Genomic DNA, 12,645 nt, shown 5'->3' on the forward strand with positions numbered 1-12,645 from the left:
CTTCAAGCTCTTGAGCATTGAATAATATTTCCATGAGACCACCCTGTCAAATAACATTATCCATGATAAAACTATGAAGCTTATGCCCATTAATCATATCATCACAACAATATGTACATTATCTGTGTTGCTGCTCAAGTGAGCAAAATTAGATTGACAGTACAAGTAAAGGATTTTTACTCGTTTAGTTTCCATTCAATTTGTATCGAGTACTTTTTAAAACCCTTTGATGACTGTATGGCTTGGGAAGGAACGGAAACAAATTAAAAAAATTTGGCTTAACACCTACAACAATAACCATCATCAAAATGAATAAGAAGAGTATTGAAGATGTTGACTTTTCTGGTAAGAGAGTTCTTGCTAGAGTAGATTATAACGTCCCTCTCAAGAATGGAATTATCAAAGATAATACCAGAATCAAGGAAACACTTCCAACTTTGAAATATATTTTAGATCATGGTGCTTCTCAAGTTGTTTTGATGAGTCACCTCGGAAGACCTGATGGTAAAGTTGTTCCAGAAGCTACTTTGGAACCTGTTGCCAAGGAACTTGAAAAGTTGTTGGGAGAACCAGTTAGATTTGCTAAAGATTGTGTTGGTCCTGATTCTGAAAAGGCTGTTCTTGAAGAAAAGGCCAAGATTGTCTTGTTGGAAAATCTTAGATATCATCCAGAAGAAGAAGTCTTGAAGGGTACTCCAGAAGAAGATGTTGAAAAATTCAGAACCCAATTAGCTAAATATGGTGATGTTTATGTCAATGATGCTTTTGGTACTGCTCACAGAGCTCACTCTTCAATGGTTGGTTTGAAGAGATTGGGTTGTTGTGTTTCTGGTTATCTTTTGAAGAAGGAATTGGATTACTTCCGTAAGGCTTTGGTTGAACCATCAAAGCCATTCGTTGCTATTTTAGGTGGTGCTAAAGTTAAGGATAAGATCAAATTGATTGAAAACATGTTGGATAAGGTTGATGAAATGATCATTGTTGGTGGTATGGCTTTCACTTTCAAGAAGGTCTGTTTCGGAGTTTCAATTGGTAAATCATTGTTCGATGAAGATGGTGCCAAGATTGTTGAAAAGTTGCTCGAAAAGGCCAAGAAGAATGGTGTTAAGCTCCATTTCCCAATTGACCACGTTTGTGCTGATGCTCTCACTGAAACTGCTCAAAAGTCTGTTTACACTGATGAACAAGGTATTCCAGATAATTTGATGGGTTTGGATATTGGTCCAAAGTCTGTTGAACTCTTCAGAGAAGTCATTCTCAATGCCAAGACTTTGGTTTGGAATGGTCCTGCTGGTGTCTTTGAAATTAAGCAATTTTCTGCTGGTTCTATTGGTTTGTTAGATGCTGTTGCTACTGCTACTGAACAAGGTTTGGTTTCAATTATTGGTGGTGGTGACACTGTCAGTTTGGTTCAAAACAATAATGCTCAAAATAAGGTTTCACACATCAGTACTGGTGGTGGTGCTTCTTTGGAATTGTTGGAAGGCCGTAAACTCCCAGGTGTTGAAGCACTCGATGATAGACAATGAAGGCCACTGTATAGTAATTTGTAAATAAATTGATTTTACCACACAATATCTGAATTATTTCATTCTTGTATGAGCTAGTTTTATAGATCTAATTCAATTTTCAAAAAATTAAAAAAAATGAAAAAAGAAGAAAGAGAAGTTTGTTGGGCATCTAAAGAAGTTCTCTTTGCTTGTTTAGATCAATCAAAGGATGATGTAAAAAAATGTGAAGCGGAATTTATGAAATTAAAAGAATTATGTCCTGATTCTTGGGTGAAAAGATTTATCGGAAAGAGAAAATTTGACAAGGAAAAGGATGGAATTGTTAAAGCTTGGGGTGATAAATATGTTGAGGAACGTAGAAACAAAATTGAAACACTTAAACAGAAAAGAGCTGAAAAGAAAAATCAACAACAACAACAAGATGATGAAATTTAAAGCACGGAAAATAATGATGGTTACCTTTGAATATTGAAGTTAGGATCTTTGATAAATTATCGGAAATCATTTAATAATTTAATAATTTAATAATTGATTTTAAAGTTACATGTGGATATCCGACAAATAAAATTCAAGGGATTTAATGAGATATGGATTGTGGATTAATAGTATTGTCTAAGATAGGTTTTGTTCATTTCATCATCTTTATCAACTTGGCCCTCAACTGATACAATATCATTACAACCACCACCATCATTGAAATAGCTTTTAACAACATTATTTCTGAAAATACTCTCTTCCAAAACACTTGATCACAATGGCTTCTCTCCACATTTAATCACTCTTAATATTTTGGTCATCTCATCCAAGTAAGGTAACAGGAAATAGATGTGATCGTATCGCAGCTGACGACACTCATTTTGTTGTGATGTATTATTCACTGTAAACTGAAGAGACAATGTTATCACTCTGAATCAAAAGGGTTCAACTTATAAACATCAATGACCAAAGTCTCACACAAATTGATGTTGTGGCATTTAGGAATGATGTGTCCAATAATTAACTTAATATAAATTCGACCAATAGGTTTGTATCCAAACACAAAAAAAATGAAAAGAAAGCAAGGCTTTGTGGCTGATGGCGCGAATTCGGAGAAGAGAAGAAAACAAACATCATCAAAAAAGGAATTAAATACTGATGGTGATCAAGTTTTGATGAAAACATTATTAAAGGCTAATTTGAATGAGGATGTATTGGGAGTTATTTTCGACTTTTTAGATTATTCATTCTTGTCCAGAAAATGTAGATTTGTCTGTTTGCAATGGAATGAAGCCTTTTGCAATATGCCTGTTCTTTCATCTCATATTTCTGCTCCATTGACAGATTTTTTCGCAAGGAAAGCAAATGAAGGTGAATTGTATATGATTAGAGATTTGAGTTTGGAAGGAATCTCAAAAGATTTTGATTTTTCATTGTTATATAATCTTGAAAAGTTGTCTCTTCGATCCCAAGGGCATACTATGGTGCCTGACTCTATTCAATGTTTGCCTAAATTGAAAAGTCTACAATTGTTCAAATTTATTATAACAGCTACACATATTGAATCTTGGACTAAACTACCTAAATTAGAGGAGCTCTCAGTTAAACACAATCCAGAATTCTTTGAATTTTCAGCTTACCATGATTTTTCGAATGTAAAAAAATTGGAATTATGCATCAAGAACGAGGATTATCTTGATTATTCTGTGATTATTAATGGAAAGATTTCAAAGAATTTAACTCATTTCACTTTATTACTTTCACATGGTTCTATTTCCATTGTTGAACCATTACCTAAATTAACTTTTTTGAAATTGTCGTATTGTGACATAAAGAAGGTTGATGCAATTTGTATTCCATTACTTTCAGAGATTACATTCGACGCAGCATTTACAGATGATGACTCTGCAATTTGTATTTTAAAAGCCCCTTTACTAAAGAAGGCAGCACTGAAATCAGACTATTTGGACGAAAAATGTGCAATGATGAGTTCTACCCATATAGAGGATCTGGAATTGGATGATTTGGATAATGACCCAGTATTTAGCATATTCAATCCAAAGTTTAGTGCTTTGAAGAGATTATCTGTTCCAAATTCATTTATTGGGAACAGAAATGATTTTTCTATGTTCAAAAACCTTACAGAGTTGAATGTTAATGAAACCAAAATAGGAAATAAGGTTCTATTGGCTATTTCAAAAATGACACAATTAACTTCTCTTAATATTGGAAAAAACGATATTACAAAGAATGTTTTCAAACATTTGAAAAAATTAGATAATTTAACAGCTCTTGATTTAGAGGATTGTGGAGTAAAAGATATCACTCCACTGGCAAAATTAACCAAAATTACAAAGTTGAATTTGAAAAATAACTATTTGAAAGGAGAATGGTTGCAAAAATTAGTATCATATTTACCAAATTTAAGGAAGCTGAATTCGGAAGGAAACGAGCTGACTTCTTTGGCTCCATTATCACTATTAACAAATATTCAAAAATTGAAGTTGAAAAGTCTTAAGTTTAGTGATATCAAAGAAATGCAGCTACAACATCTCTTGAAATTAGAATATTTGGATAAACTTTCAATCACATCAATGGATATTGGAGAGGAAGGAGCTAAGATATTAGGTAGAGGAAGATTTAAACATCTCAAACTTAATATTTGTGAGCTACACGATAGAGCATTACCATTCATCCTAACAAATACCTCCCTCAGAACTCTTGATCTTCAGAAAAATAATCTTACCGAAAAAGGAGTTAATATAATTTCAAAATCATATTTGCCATTCATGCAAAAAGTTAACGTTTCTGAAAACAAATACTATGCATCAATTGAGGAAGATGATTCAAAATTCCAAATTGTAAACAAGAATGCAAGACCATTACCATTTAGAGTTATCTTTTTTTAAACACCTACTCTGTCAACCATAATGTAAATAAATCCTGGAAATGTAAGTAAAATAATTGAGCGCTTTTTTGGAAACTACAAGTTGATTATTTCATTCTGATTGACTCTTTCCAAAATCAAAAAAATGCAAAATTTGTGGAAAGGCTTATTTGCCAAGCCTTCACAGAAACCCTCTGCTGCTGATCAACAAGAATCGGCACTTGTAAAATCAACAGCCAATAATCAAGTAGTAGAAAATTCAAACTTGTCATCAACTTCGGGAAAATACAAAAAAGATGAACACATATTAATGAAAGTTGTTAGATATTACTACAATTATTATAAACCAACACCACAGACTATGGCTGGATATAAGAGTGGTGCCTTCAAGTATATTGTAAAGCCAGCTGGTTTTTTGGGGTTGGGTGCTTTGGGAGTTGTCTTGCTGGATGTAGGATATCGGAAATTTCATGTTAATGAGGATGCTCCTTCAATTTTCACAACAAATAAGAAGATTACACCTCATCAATTATTAAGAAATTCAGATTGGCTTGAAATTAATATACCAGAGGAAAAGAAGGAAAGAACTCCGAATAGAATTCGTGAATACTTTATAAATAGGAGAAATAAGAAACTGGCTCTTGAAGAAACAAAGCCAGCAGAGGAGCAAGTTCCAATTGAGCACGATTTTAAAAAGTTTTATGCAAAATTAGATTACAAACCTCCTGTGGATGATTTTAATGAAGAATCGATTATTACACATATTCATGTGGAGAAATTTCATCCTTTTATGAAGGAAGGTCAAGGATATTGGTCAACCTTAATTGAATACGCAATGATTAGGGATAAAGTTGGAGATAGTGATTTGGCATTACACTTAATTAAGGAGCAAAATGAAGCTTTTGGATCGAAAATATGGAGAAAAATTTTCACCAACAAGGAATTTGAAAAATACAAGGAATCAAATATTTGGTTAGAAAAGCCATGGATTTTAAATGAATTGAATATAGATTTGAATATGGAAAAGGAATATAATGTCAAATCGCTCAAAGACTATGTTGAAAATCATGAAGCAAATCCAGGAATTCAACAGGTATTGAAAAACACATTGAACAAGCATGATAGTCTATTAACATCGGATGATTTACTTCAACAAAATTACTATCTCTATGTGAGTGAAGAGGCCTTTGATGAATTTAAATCTACCAGAAATTCCAATATTCGAGTTGTACAAAAATCTGCCAAACAAGGTGACATGTTCTTTGTAGTTGGAAGTAAGAAGCCACAAATCAAGGATGATATTTCATCACTCACTTTCTTGACACATAAGAAAGAGGATGACTATATACAAGAATCAAAGGAGCAAGAAAAGAAAAATCATTCACCTCTCTGGATGAGATCTGCTGTAATTGCAGGAGCTCTTGGCTTGGCTGTTTCATCCATTATTTTGTAAAATATTTTGTAATCAAGATCTGTTCTTGAAAGGTAATAAAAGGAAAATTAAACCAATGACAGCCTATCTCTCCTACAAATATTAGGTCCATATTCTTGGTATGACTCTTTTGTAATCCAACCTGTTGTAATAGTGGATCTGCTTGAATAAATTGAGGCTCCAATAAACGAAGAAAATTGAGGGGAATCCATGCTAATAAATTTCTTTCTGACATTCTTTGGAAGAAGTAAATCCAACTCTTGTTCAAGTCTCTTGTCTAGTCCATCTATTAGGGAATTTCCCCCACATAATACTATATTTCCATAAAGATCTAAGCGAGAATCTATTGGACATTTTGTAAAACTGTTGTGAACCATTTCGTGAAGACCATCCACATTCTTATTCAAAATGAATGGATTAAATAAACATTCTGCAGAGAGATTCTGTTCGCCTGACATTTCTATCTTTGTAAGATCTGGAAGGAAGTAATCTATTTTTTGAGAATTAATATTCGGTTCACCATTGAAACAAACAACTTTCTCCTTCATTTCTCTGACAATTTCTAGCTCAGAACTTGTATGAAAAGAAAATCCTTTCTGATTCAATAATTGTCTCAAGTGGTCTGTCACCATCCTTCCATTCACAATATTGCTCCTCAAAATTGCATTTTCAATCACAAAGCAGTCCCAGATTGGGACTATTTGCGTTAAATCCTCACCCATTTCAATAATTATTGCTGAATTTCTTCCACTCGCAAATAAGGACATTATTGGTTGATATCCAAAATCCAATCCCAAAATTCCAAACCTCTCAAACAATAAACTTGTCATTCGTTCTCTTTCTGATTTTGGATTTAAAATTGCCTCCGTACAGAAAAAACATTCTTCACTGGCATACATGTGCAATTCCTCTTTAATCAAATATTCTAACAAATTTTCAAAATTATCCCAATCCACAATTACACCATTCCTAGTCACTTCCGATTCATTAACCATTCCTCTCATCCTTTTTAAAGCCTCTCCGATATATCCCAATTTTTGTGATTCAACAAGAGGCATTGCAATTGGATATTTCGGATAACCAACAACTGAACGAATGATACATGCTGGCTCACTCCTTGAATTAATTCCTGGGATTCAAAATTAATCATCATCAAAAACAACAATAAAATTCCAATTTTTCAATCCTTTACCTACCAGCCTTGATAGAGTGAGAGCCTAAATCCAACACGATTGTCATTTTTTTTTATTGTAATTAATAATCTGATAAGATTTAATTGGGAGGGTGATGAACTTGGATGTTTTTTTCTTTCTTAACGAAATTGTAATTCCTCAGACGAAATGTTCCCTCCAAGAAAACCATCTTTGCGAGTTAAAAACAATCTTGTTTATTCAAATGTTCAGCCCATCTCCATTGTAAAACTTCTTCACAGTTCTTTCTCACACTGGATCCTATAATCTATTTTTAAAATTTGAATTTCAAACTCATCACACAAAAATTTTTAAGTGAGTTGAACTCGTTTTGTAAAAGAGACAACAATACATTTCGAAAAAAATATTCCAAAACCATGCAAATTAACATCAAGACATTGTCAGGTGGTATTACCAAGTTGGACGTCGAAGATACTGACAAGGTTACCTATCTTAAACAACTCATCCAAGAAAAAGTTGGTATTGCTGTTCCGCAACAAAGACTTGTCATGAACGGTAAGATTTTGCCTGATGATAAGACTTGTGTGGATGCTGGTCTTAAGGCTGGTGATACCGTCCAATTGATTTTGCAATTGAAGGGAGGTTGTTTGTAAATTCATCACGATCTTGTAATTTATGTAATAAATAATTTAAAAATTGTACAATTTAATATTGTTATTATTATTAATTGATGTGATGATGATCAAAATTTTGTATTTATGTTCAACATGATCGTCATCAGCAGCACAACAATAATTATCCACACACGGTGAACTTGTTTTAGCTAGAGAACTTTATGATCAGCAGCTGCCATACAATGTGTATTCACTCTCTACAGCACAGAAGAGAGACAATCCAAGAATGATTAATTTCCTTTTCCCTTCCTTCATAATAGAGAGTCTCTCCTGTGTAAAGCAACAAACAAAAGGAACATCATCATACGACTGCCATTTGGTGATAAAGTAAAAATAGTACAAAAAAATGGCCAAAGTGAACATGATAGCCTACACCTTGCTGAGGTGGTTCTTTGAGTAGGTTTTTAAAAAAGTGATGAGGATTAATAACTTCTTTTAATATGGTGACTTTAGATTTTGTATTCACATGTTCTATGGTAATGTGAGTGCAAGAGGAACAGAAAATATTCCAAAAGATCGTCCTGTCATATTGTAAGTGATCAATCATTTAGAAATGATCAATAATGAGGATAAAGTGTTGTCAATCATTATAATGGATTAGTGGATGCATTGTTTCTCTATTCAGAAGTGAGCAATAGACTTATTAGAGGTGTTGCTAAACAAGAATTATTTAATTTACCTGTTGTTGGATTCTTTATGAAATTACTCGGAATTATTCCAATCATTAGACCATGTGATGTGAATGGAAAGGATTTGGAAGAACAAAGAAAATTATCGAATCTAGCTGCTATTAATGCTATGGCCGAAGTGTTGATTGATGGACATTGTATAGTCATATTCCCTGAAGGAACAAGTCACAATAATAGTGACATTCTAACAATCAAGACAGGTTTTGCCAGAGCAGCTTTTACTTGTTTGGAGAAGTGTGAAAATTTGGATAAGATTTATCTAGTACCAGTTGGATTAAACTATGATAGTAAGAATGAATTTAGATCAGATGTTTATGTTCAATTTGGAAAGGAAATTCCTATTGATAGAAATGATTTACAAGAATACCAACAAGATAGTGGAAAGACTTTGCATAGACTTGCTGATGTTGTAAAGGATGCTTTGAGAAATGTCACAGTTGTTGCCAAGGAACCAGATACAATTTTGGCTGCTCAAGTCGCTAGATCACTTGTTAGAAATAGATCCTTCCCATTAACTCAAGAAGAATACTTGCTCATTACTCAAAGATTTATTGATTTATTTGAAAATGAGCCAGAGGCAAAACCTGTTTACGAGACTCTCAAACAATTCAATGCCCATATCAGATTATTGAATATGAAGTATTATGAAATTTCTATGAAATATTCATTTGTCAGAAAGATTATTACCCTATTGTTCACTTTACCAATTTGTTTACCTGGTTCTTTGTATCATGGTCCTATTGGTCTACTTTGTTCTCATCTTGGAAAAAAGCTTGCTGCTGGATATAAAGATCAAGAGGCTCACTACAAGCTTATGATTGTTATCAGCTTACTTCCAATTTATTATTTGATAACCATTGGAATATTGACCTATTTATTTAGTTTCTACTTTGCCTTGTACTGTGCACTTTTATTGGCAATTTCAGGAATTTTAGCTGTTAGAATTAGACCAGTTGCCGTCTCATTGCAAATTATGAAATCTCTAGGAAAATTGCTAGTTATTAATAGAGAAGAAATCTTGAAGGTCCAAAGACAAATTAGAAATGATTTGGCACCACTAGTTGGAAAGCACTGTCAAGATCTTATCAAACTTAATTTATTCGATACTGAAATTGTTGCCAAGAGTGAAAGCTCTATTAAACAAAATTAATTCACTACCATTATTACTCACACAATAACATTTAATATTACAATGATTTTTGCATCTTGTTAAGAGTTTCGTCCAATTTACAAGCAGCAGAAATAAGAGAAATGAAAGTGAACGCTTGTGGGAAATTTCCAAGTGCAGAACCATTGAAACTCATTTCCTCCGAGTATAAATTCAAGTGATTTCCATAGGTAATCATTTGTTCAAGCATCATTCTACCTTCCTGAAGGAGATCCTTCGATTCACCATAACTACATGCTCTAGCAATTGATTCAATCAACCAGAAAGTACACAAATTGAAGGTTCCCTCCTCTCCTCCACTAAACCCATCATCAGTTTTTTCAACCAGATATCTGTAGACAAGACTAGAGCTCACTAATCCATTTTCTTCGGGCGGCTTATTGATTGCCTTAATGGTATTGACTACGAGAGTATCGGATGGACTCAGGAAGGAAACTAATGGAATAATCAAAGTGGAAGCATCAAGTGTATCAGATCCGTAGAAACTTGTGAAGGATTCAAGTTCTCTATTGTAACCCTTTTCGATTACTTGTTCGAATATTTGATTTCTGACTTTAATCCATTTGTCAACATCCGCTGGGAAAGATCTGGATTGTGCAATTTTTATAGCTCTATCCAAACAAACCCATGTCATGATTCTACTGTAAACAAAATGTTGTCTTCCACCTCTAACTTCCCAAACACCCTCTGCCAAATGTCATTTCTATTGAAATTCACAAAAAACTTACCATCTTTTTCATCCCAATTATTACAAACCCAATTTGTAATAAATCTCAAATGCTTCCAAAAGTCATAAGAAATTGAATTCCCATACTTGTCATAAATATACATTGAATCCATCAATTCACCATAAATATCCAATTGCAATTGATCATAGGCTCCATTTCCAATTCTAACAGGTTTAGAATTCATATAACCAGACAAGTGATCAATAGTTCTCTCAATCAACTCATGTTCTCCATCAATACTGTACATGACCTGAAGTGGGGGTGGAGAACCCTTCTCATCTGATTGTTTGTACTTTAAATTCATTTCTGATATTCTAGCTTCCAGATATTTCACAAATTTAGTTGCTTCCTCCATGAAACCAATGCTCATGAAACTGTAGAGTGTGAAGGAGGCATCTCTAATCCAAGTGAATCTGTAATCCCAATTTCTCACCCCACCAATGCCTTCAGGAAGTGATGTGGAGGCAGCTGCTAGAATGGCACCTGTCTTTTCATAGGTTAAAAGCTTGAGAGCTAGTGCACTTCTTTTCACTTGTTCTCTCCATCTGCCTTTATAGGTACATTTTTGAAGCCAATCATGCCAATAATCGAGAGTTTCATTGAGCATTTCTTCACCATATTGAGTAATTGTCTTGGAACCAAAGATGGATGATAGTTCTTGCTCTGGACAAGTCAAAGCATCGTCGAATGTACCAAATACGAAAGTTACACTTTCATCTTCCTCAATGGTAAATTCGCATTCAACACAATTACCAGTCATTGAATCAACGTATGGATCCATCATACACATGGATTGTCTTCTGACAGTTGGGGATAGAGTATTCGATTGAGTATTTACACCATTCACAATTGGAATGATTGGTAAAACTGGAATAATCTTGAGAATTGGCTTACTACAATACAATGTAGCGTGTTCACAATTGATACTACTCTCTGGAATGTTCAATGGATTCATTGGATTATAAAATGGTTTAAAGAATGCTTTTTTACCATGAGCTCCAATTTTACATTCATGCAAATCACTTGCATAATTAAAGGATGGACAGCAACTAACCTTAAATGTCATGGATCCATGGATACAGTTAACTTTTCTAATAAGAAAGTTTGTACAAGGCCTCTTTTCAGAAACTGGCATAAAATCAATCAATTCACCAATTCCATGCTTGGACATGAATCTTGTAATGAGAATATTTGTATCAGGCCAATAATGTTGTTTAGTTTTTGTGTAATTCATAGCACGAATTGAGAAACTTCCACCCTTTCTACAATCGAGAATTCGTCCAAAAACACTTGAAGAATTGAATTGTGGATAACACATCCAGTCAATTGTGCCTTCGGTTCCAACCAATGCACAAGTTTCCATATTTCCAATCATTCCATGAGAATCTATTGGAAGATAATCGATTCGTTGTGCTGGAGAGGACATGTTAGAGAGTTTTTTTTAATGATTGAATAAGTAAGTTGCAAAATTGTACTCCTCAAGCAATTCTAATAAAAAAATTAATTTGGAAAGTTTCCATATTTATTTTGGATGAATAATGTAATGTTTAGAAACTGTTTCAAATACTAAAGATAATTACATTTCCAATTTCAGGAAAAGGTAACCAGAATGTACTGCTTGCCTTAGAAGAGTATTTGAGATTCTTTTGTTAATATTTAATCTTAAATGCTCAAATTCAATCCATGAGTTTATAAACTTCTAAGTCTTCAATAAGGAAACCAATTCTTGGAAAGTACTGATTCTCCAACAATTCACCATATTCATTGACTTGATTACCACCCTCTTTCTTTAGTAATTTACACTCTGGAAAAATGTGATCCTCCATTTCATCATGTGATCCAGACGTGGCAGATGTGTTTGCATTGGTACCAATCCAAAAGCAATATCCAAACGCAAATAAATGAAATGAGCTATATCTATACAATGCATAGATCCTATCTTCAGGTAATAATCTGAAAATACACAATCGATTGTTATCAAATCGAAACGTAAACATTTCTTCATCCTTGACATACATTCCTCTCTCATCAAGTTTCATACTTTCACTCGTATATCCTCCAAATAAATCTCCACATTTAGATTTTAAAATAATTACAATCTTTCCTTGATCATCACAATGTTTATGAAAATCTGAATCTGAAAATCCATCCCTACTCGCTCTGAATATTAATTTTGGAGTTTGATGAGTTCTCAATTCCTTTCTAAATAATTGATGATATTGAGTAGAGTTAATCAGTGCACGGGAAAGCTTGGCTTCTTTCCGATATAAATGAGTGAGTGTAGGTGATCCGATGTGTTGATCGAGCTTGATTGTGATACACTCTCCGATTGGTTCTTCAAAGTTTTCCATTTTTTTGTAATTATTTAATAAATACTTATTCATCAGAAATATATCCATTATTTAAAGGTCAAACGGTGAAATAATAAG

At 33.4% G+C, this 12,645-nt stretch overlaps 7 protein-coding genes across 7 annotated transcripts; 4 read left to right on the forward strand and 3 right to left on the reverse strand.

The window, feature by feature from the left end:
* Positions 1 to 276: 276 nt before the first annotated feature.
* NAEGRDRAFT_81218 (uncharacterized protein) lies at positions 277 to 1,573 on the forward strand. The gene has a single exon (XM_002672440.1). It carries the CDS (start codon positions 309 to 311, stop codon positions 1,527 to 1,529), a length of 1,221 nt encoding a protein of 406 aa, XP_002672486.1. The 5' UTR covers positions 277 to 308; the 3' UTR covers positions 1,530 to 1,573.
* Positions 1,574 to 2,557: 984 nt separating this feature from the next.
* Positions 2,558 to 4,444, forward strand: NAEGRDRAFT_81219 (leucine-rich repeat domain protein; the record flags this gene model as incomplete). The annotated part of the gene is made up of 1 exon (XM_002672441.1): positions 2,558 to 4,444. One exon carries the CDS (start codon positions 2,558 to 2,560, stop codon positions 4,394 to 4,396), a length of 1,839 nt encoding a protein of 612 aa, XP_002672487.1. The 3' UTR covers positions 4,397 to 4,444.
* A 75-nt stretch (positions 4,445 to 4,519) lies between these two features.
* On the forward strand, positions 4,520 to 5,827 carry NAEGRDRAFT_72482 (uncharacterized protein; the record flags this gene model as incomplete). The annotated part of the gene is made up of 1 exon (XM_002672442.1): positions 4,520 to 5,827. The coding sequence occupies one exon, from the start codon at positions 4,520 to 4,522 to the stop codon at positions 5,825 to 5,827; it is 1,308 nt and encodes a 435-aa protein (XP_002672488.1).
* Positions 5,828 to 5,874: 47 nt separating this feature from the next.
* NAEGRDRAFT_60869 (uncharacterized protein) lies at positions 5,875 to 6,864 on the reverse strand (the record flags this gene model as incomplete). The annotated part of the gene is made up of 1 exon (XM_002672504.1): positions 5,875 to 6,864. One exon carries the CDS (start codon positions 6,862 to 6,864, stop codon positions 5,875 to 5,877), a length of 990 nt encoding a protein of 329 aa, XP_002672550.1.
* Positions 6,865 to 7,977: 1,113 nt separating this feature from the next.
* Positions 7,978 to 9,470, forward strand: NAEGRDRAFT_72483 (uncharacterized protein; the record flags this gene model as incomplete). Its single annotated transcript, XM_002672443.1, has 3 exons — positions 7,978 to 8,027; positions 8,085 to 8,162; positions 8,207 to 9,470. The coding sequence occupies 3 exons, from the start codon at positions 7,978 to 7,980 to the stop codon at positions 9,468 to 9,470; spliced, it is 1,392 nt and encodes a 463-aa protein (XP_002672489.1).
* A 37-nt stretch (positions 9,471 to 9,507) lies between these two features.
* NAEGRDRAFT_72484 (uncharacterized protein) lies at positions 9,508 to 11,642 on the reverse strand (the record flags this gene model as incomplete). Its single annotated transcript, XM_002672505.1, has 2 exons — positions 9,508 to 10,175; positions 10,217 to 11,642. The coding sequence occupies 2 exons, from the start codon at positions 11,640 to 11,642 to the stop codon at positions 9,508 to 9,510; spliced, it is 2,094 nt and encodes a 697-aa protein (XP_002672551.1).
* Positions 11,643 to 11,892: 250 nt separating this feature from the next.
* Positions 11,893 to 12,567, reverse strand: NAEGRDRAFT_72485 (uncharacterized protein; the record flags this gene model as incomplete). Its single annotated transcript, XM_002672506.1, has 1 exon — positions 11,893 to 12,567. The coding sequence occupies one exon, from the start codon at positions 12,565 to 12,567 to the stop codon at positions 11,893 to 11,895; it is 675 nt and encodes a 224-aa protein (XP_002672552.1).
* Between the last annotated feature and the right edge of the window lie 78 nt (positions 12,568 to 12,645).

The sequence above is a fragment of the Naegleria gruberi genome (assembly GCF_000004985.1).
Source record: "Naegleria gruberi genomic scaffold NAEGRscaffold_53, whole genome shotgun sequence".
Lineage (NCBI taxonomy): Eukaryota > Heterolobosea > Eutetramitea > Acrasida > Naegleriidae > Naegleria > Naegleria gruberi.

What these genes read in the sequence shown, in the direction of transcription:
- NAEGRDRAFT_81218 (XM_002672440.1), top strand. Translation starts at nt 309, where the DNA reads ATGAATAAGAAGAGTATTGAAGATGTTGACTTTTCTGGTAAGAGAGTT.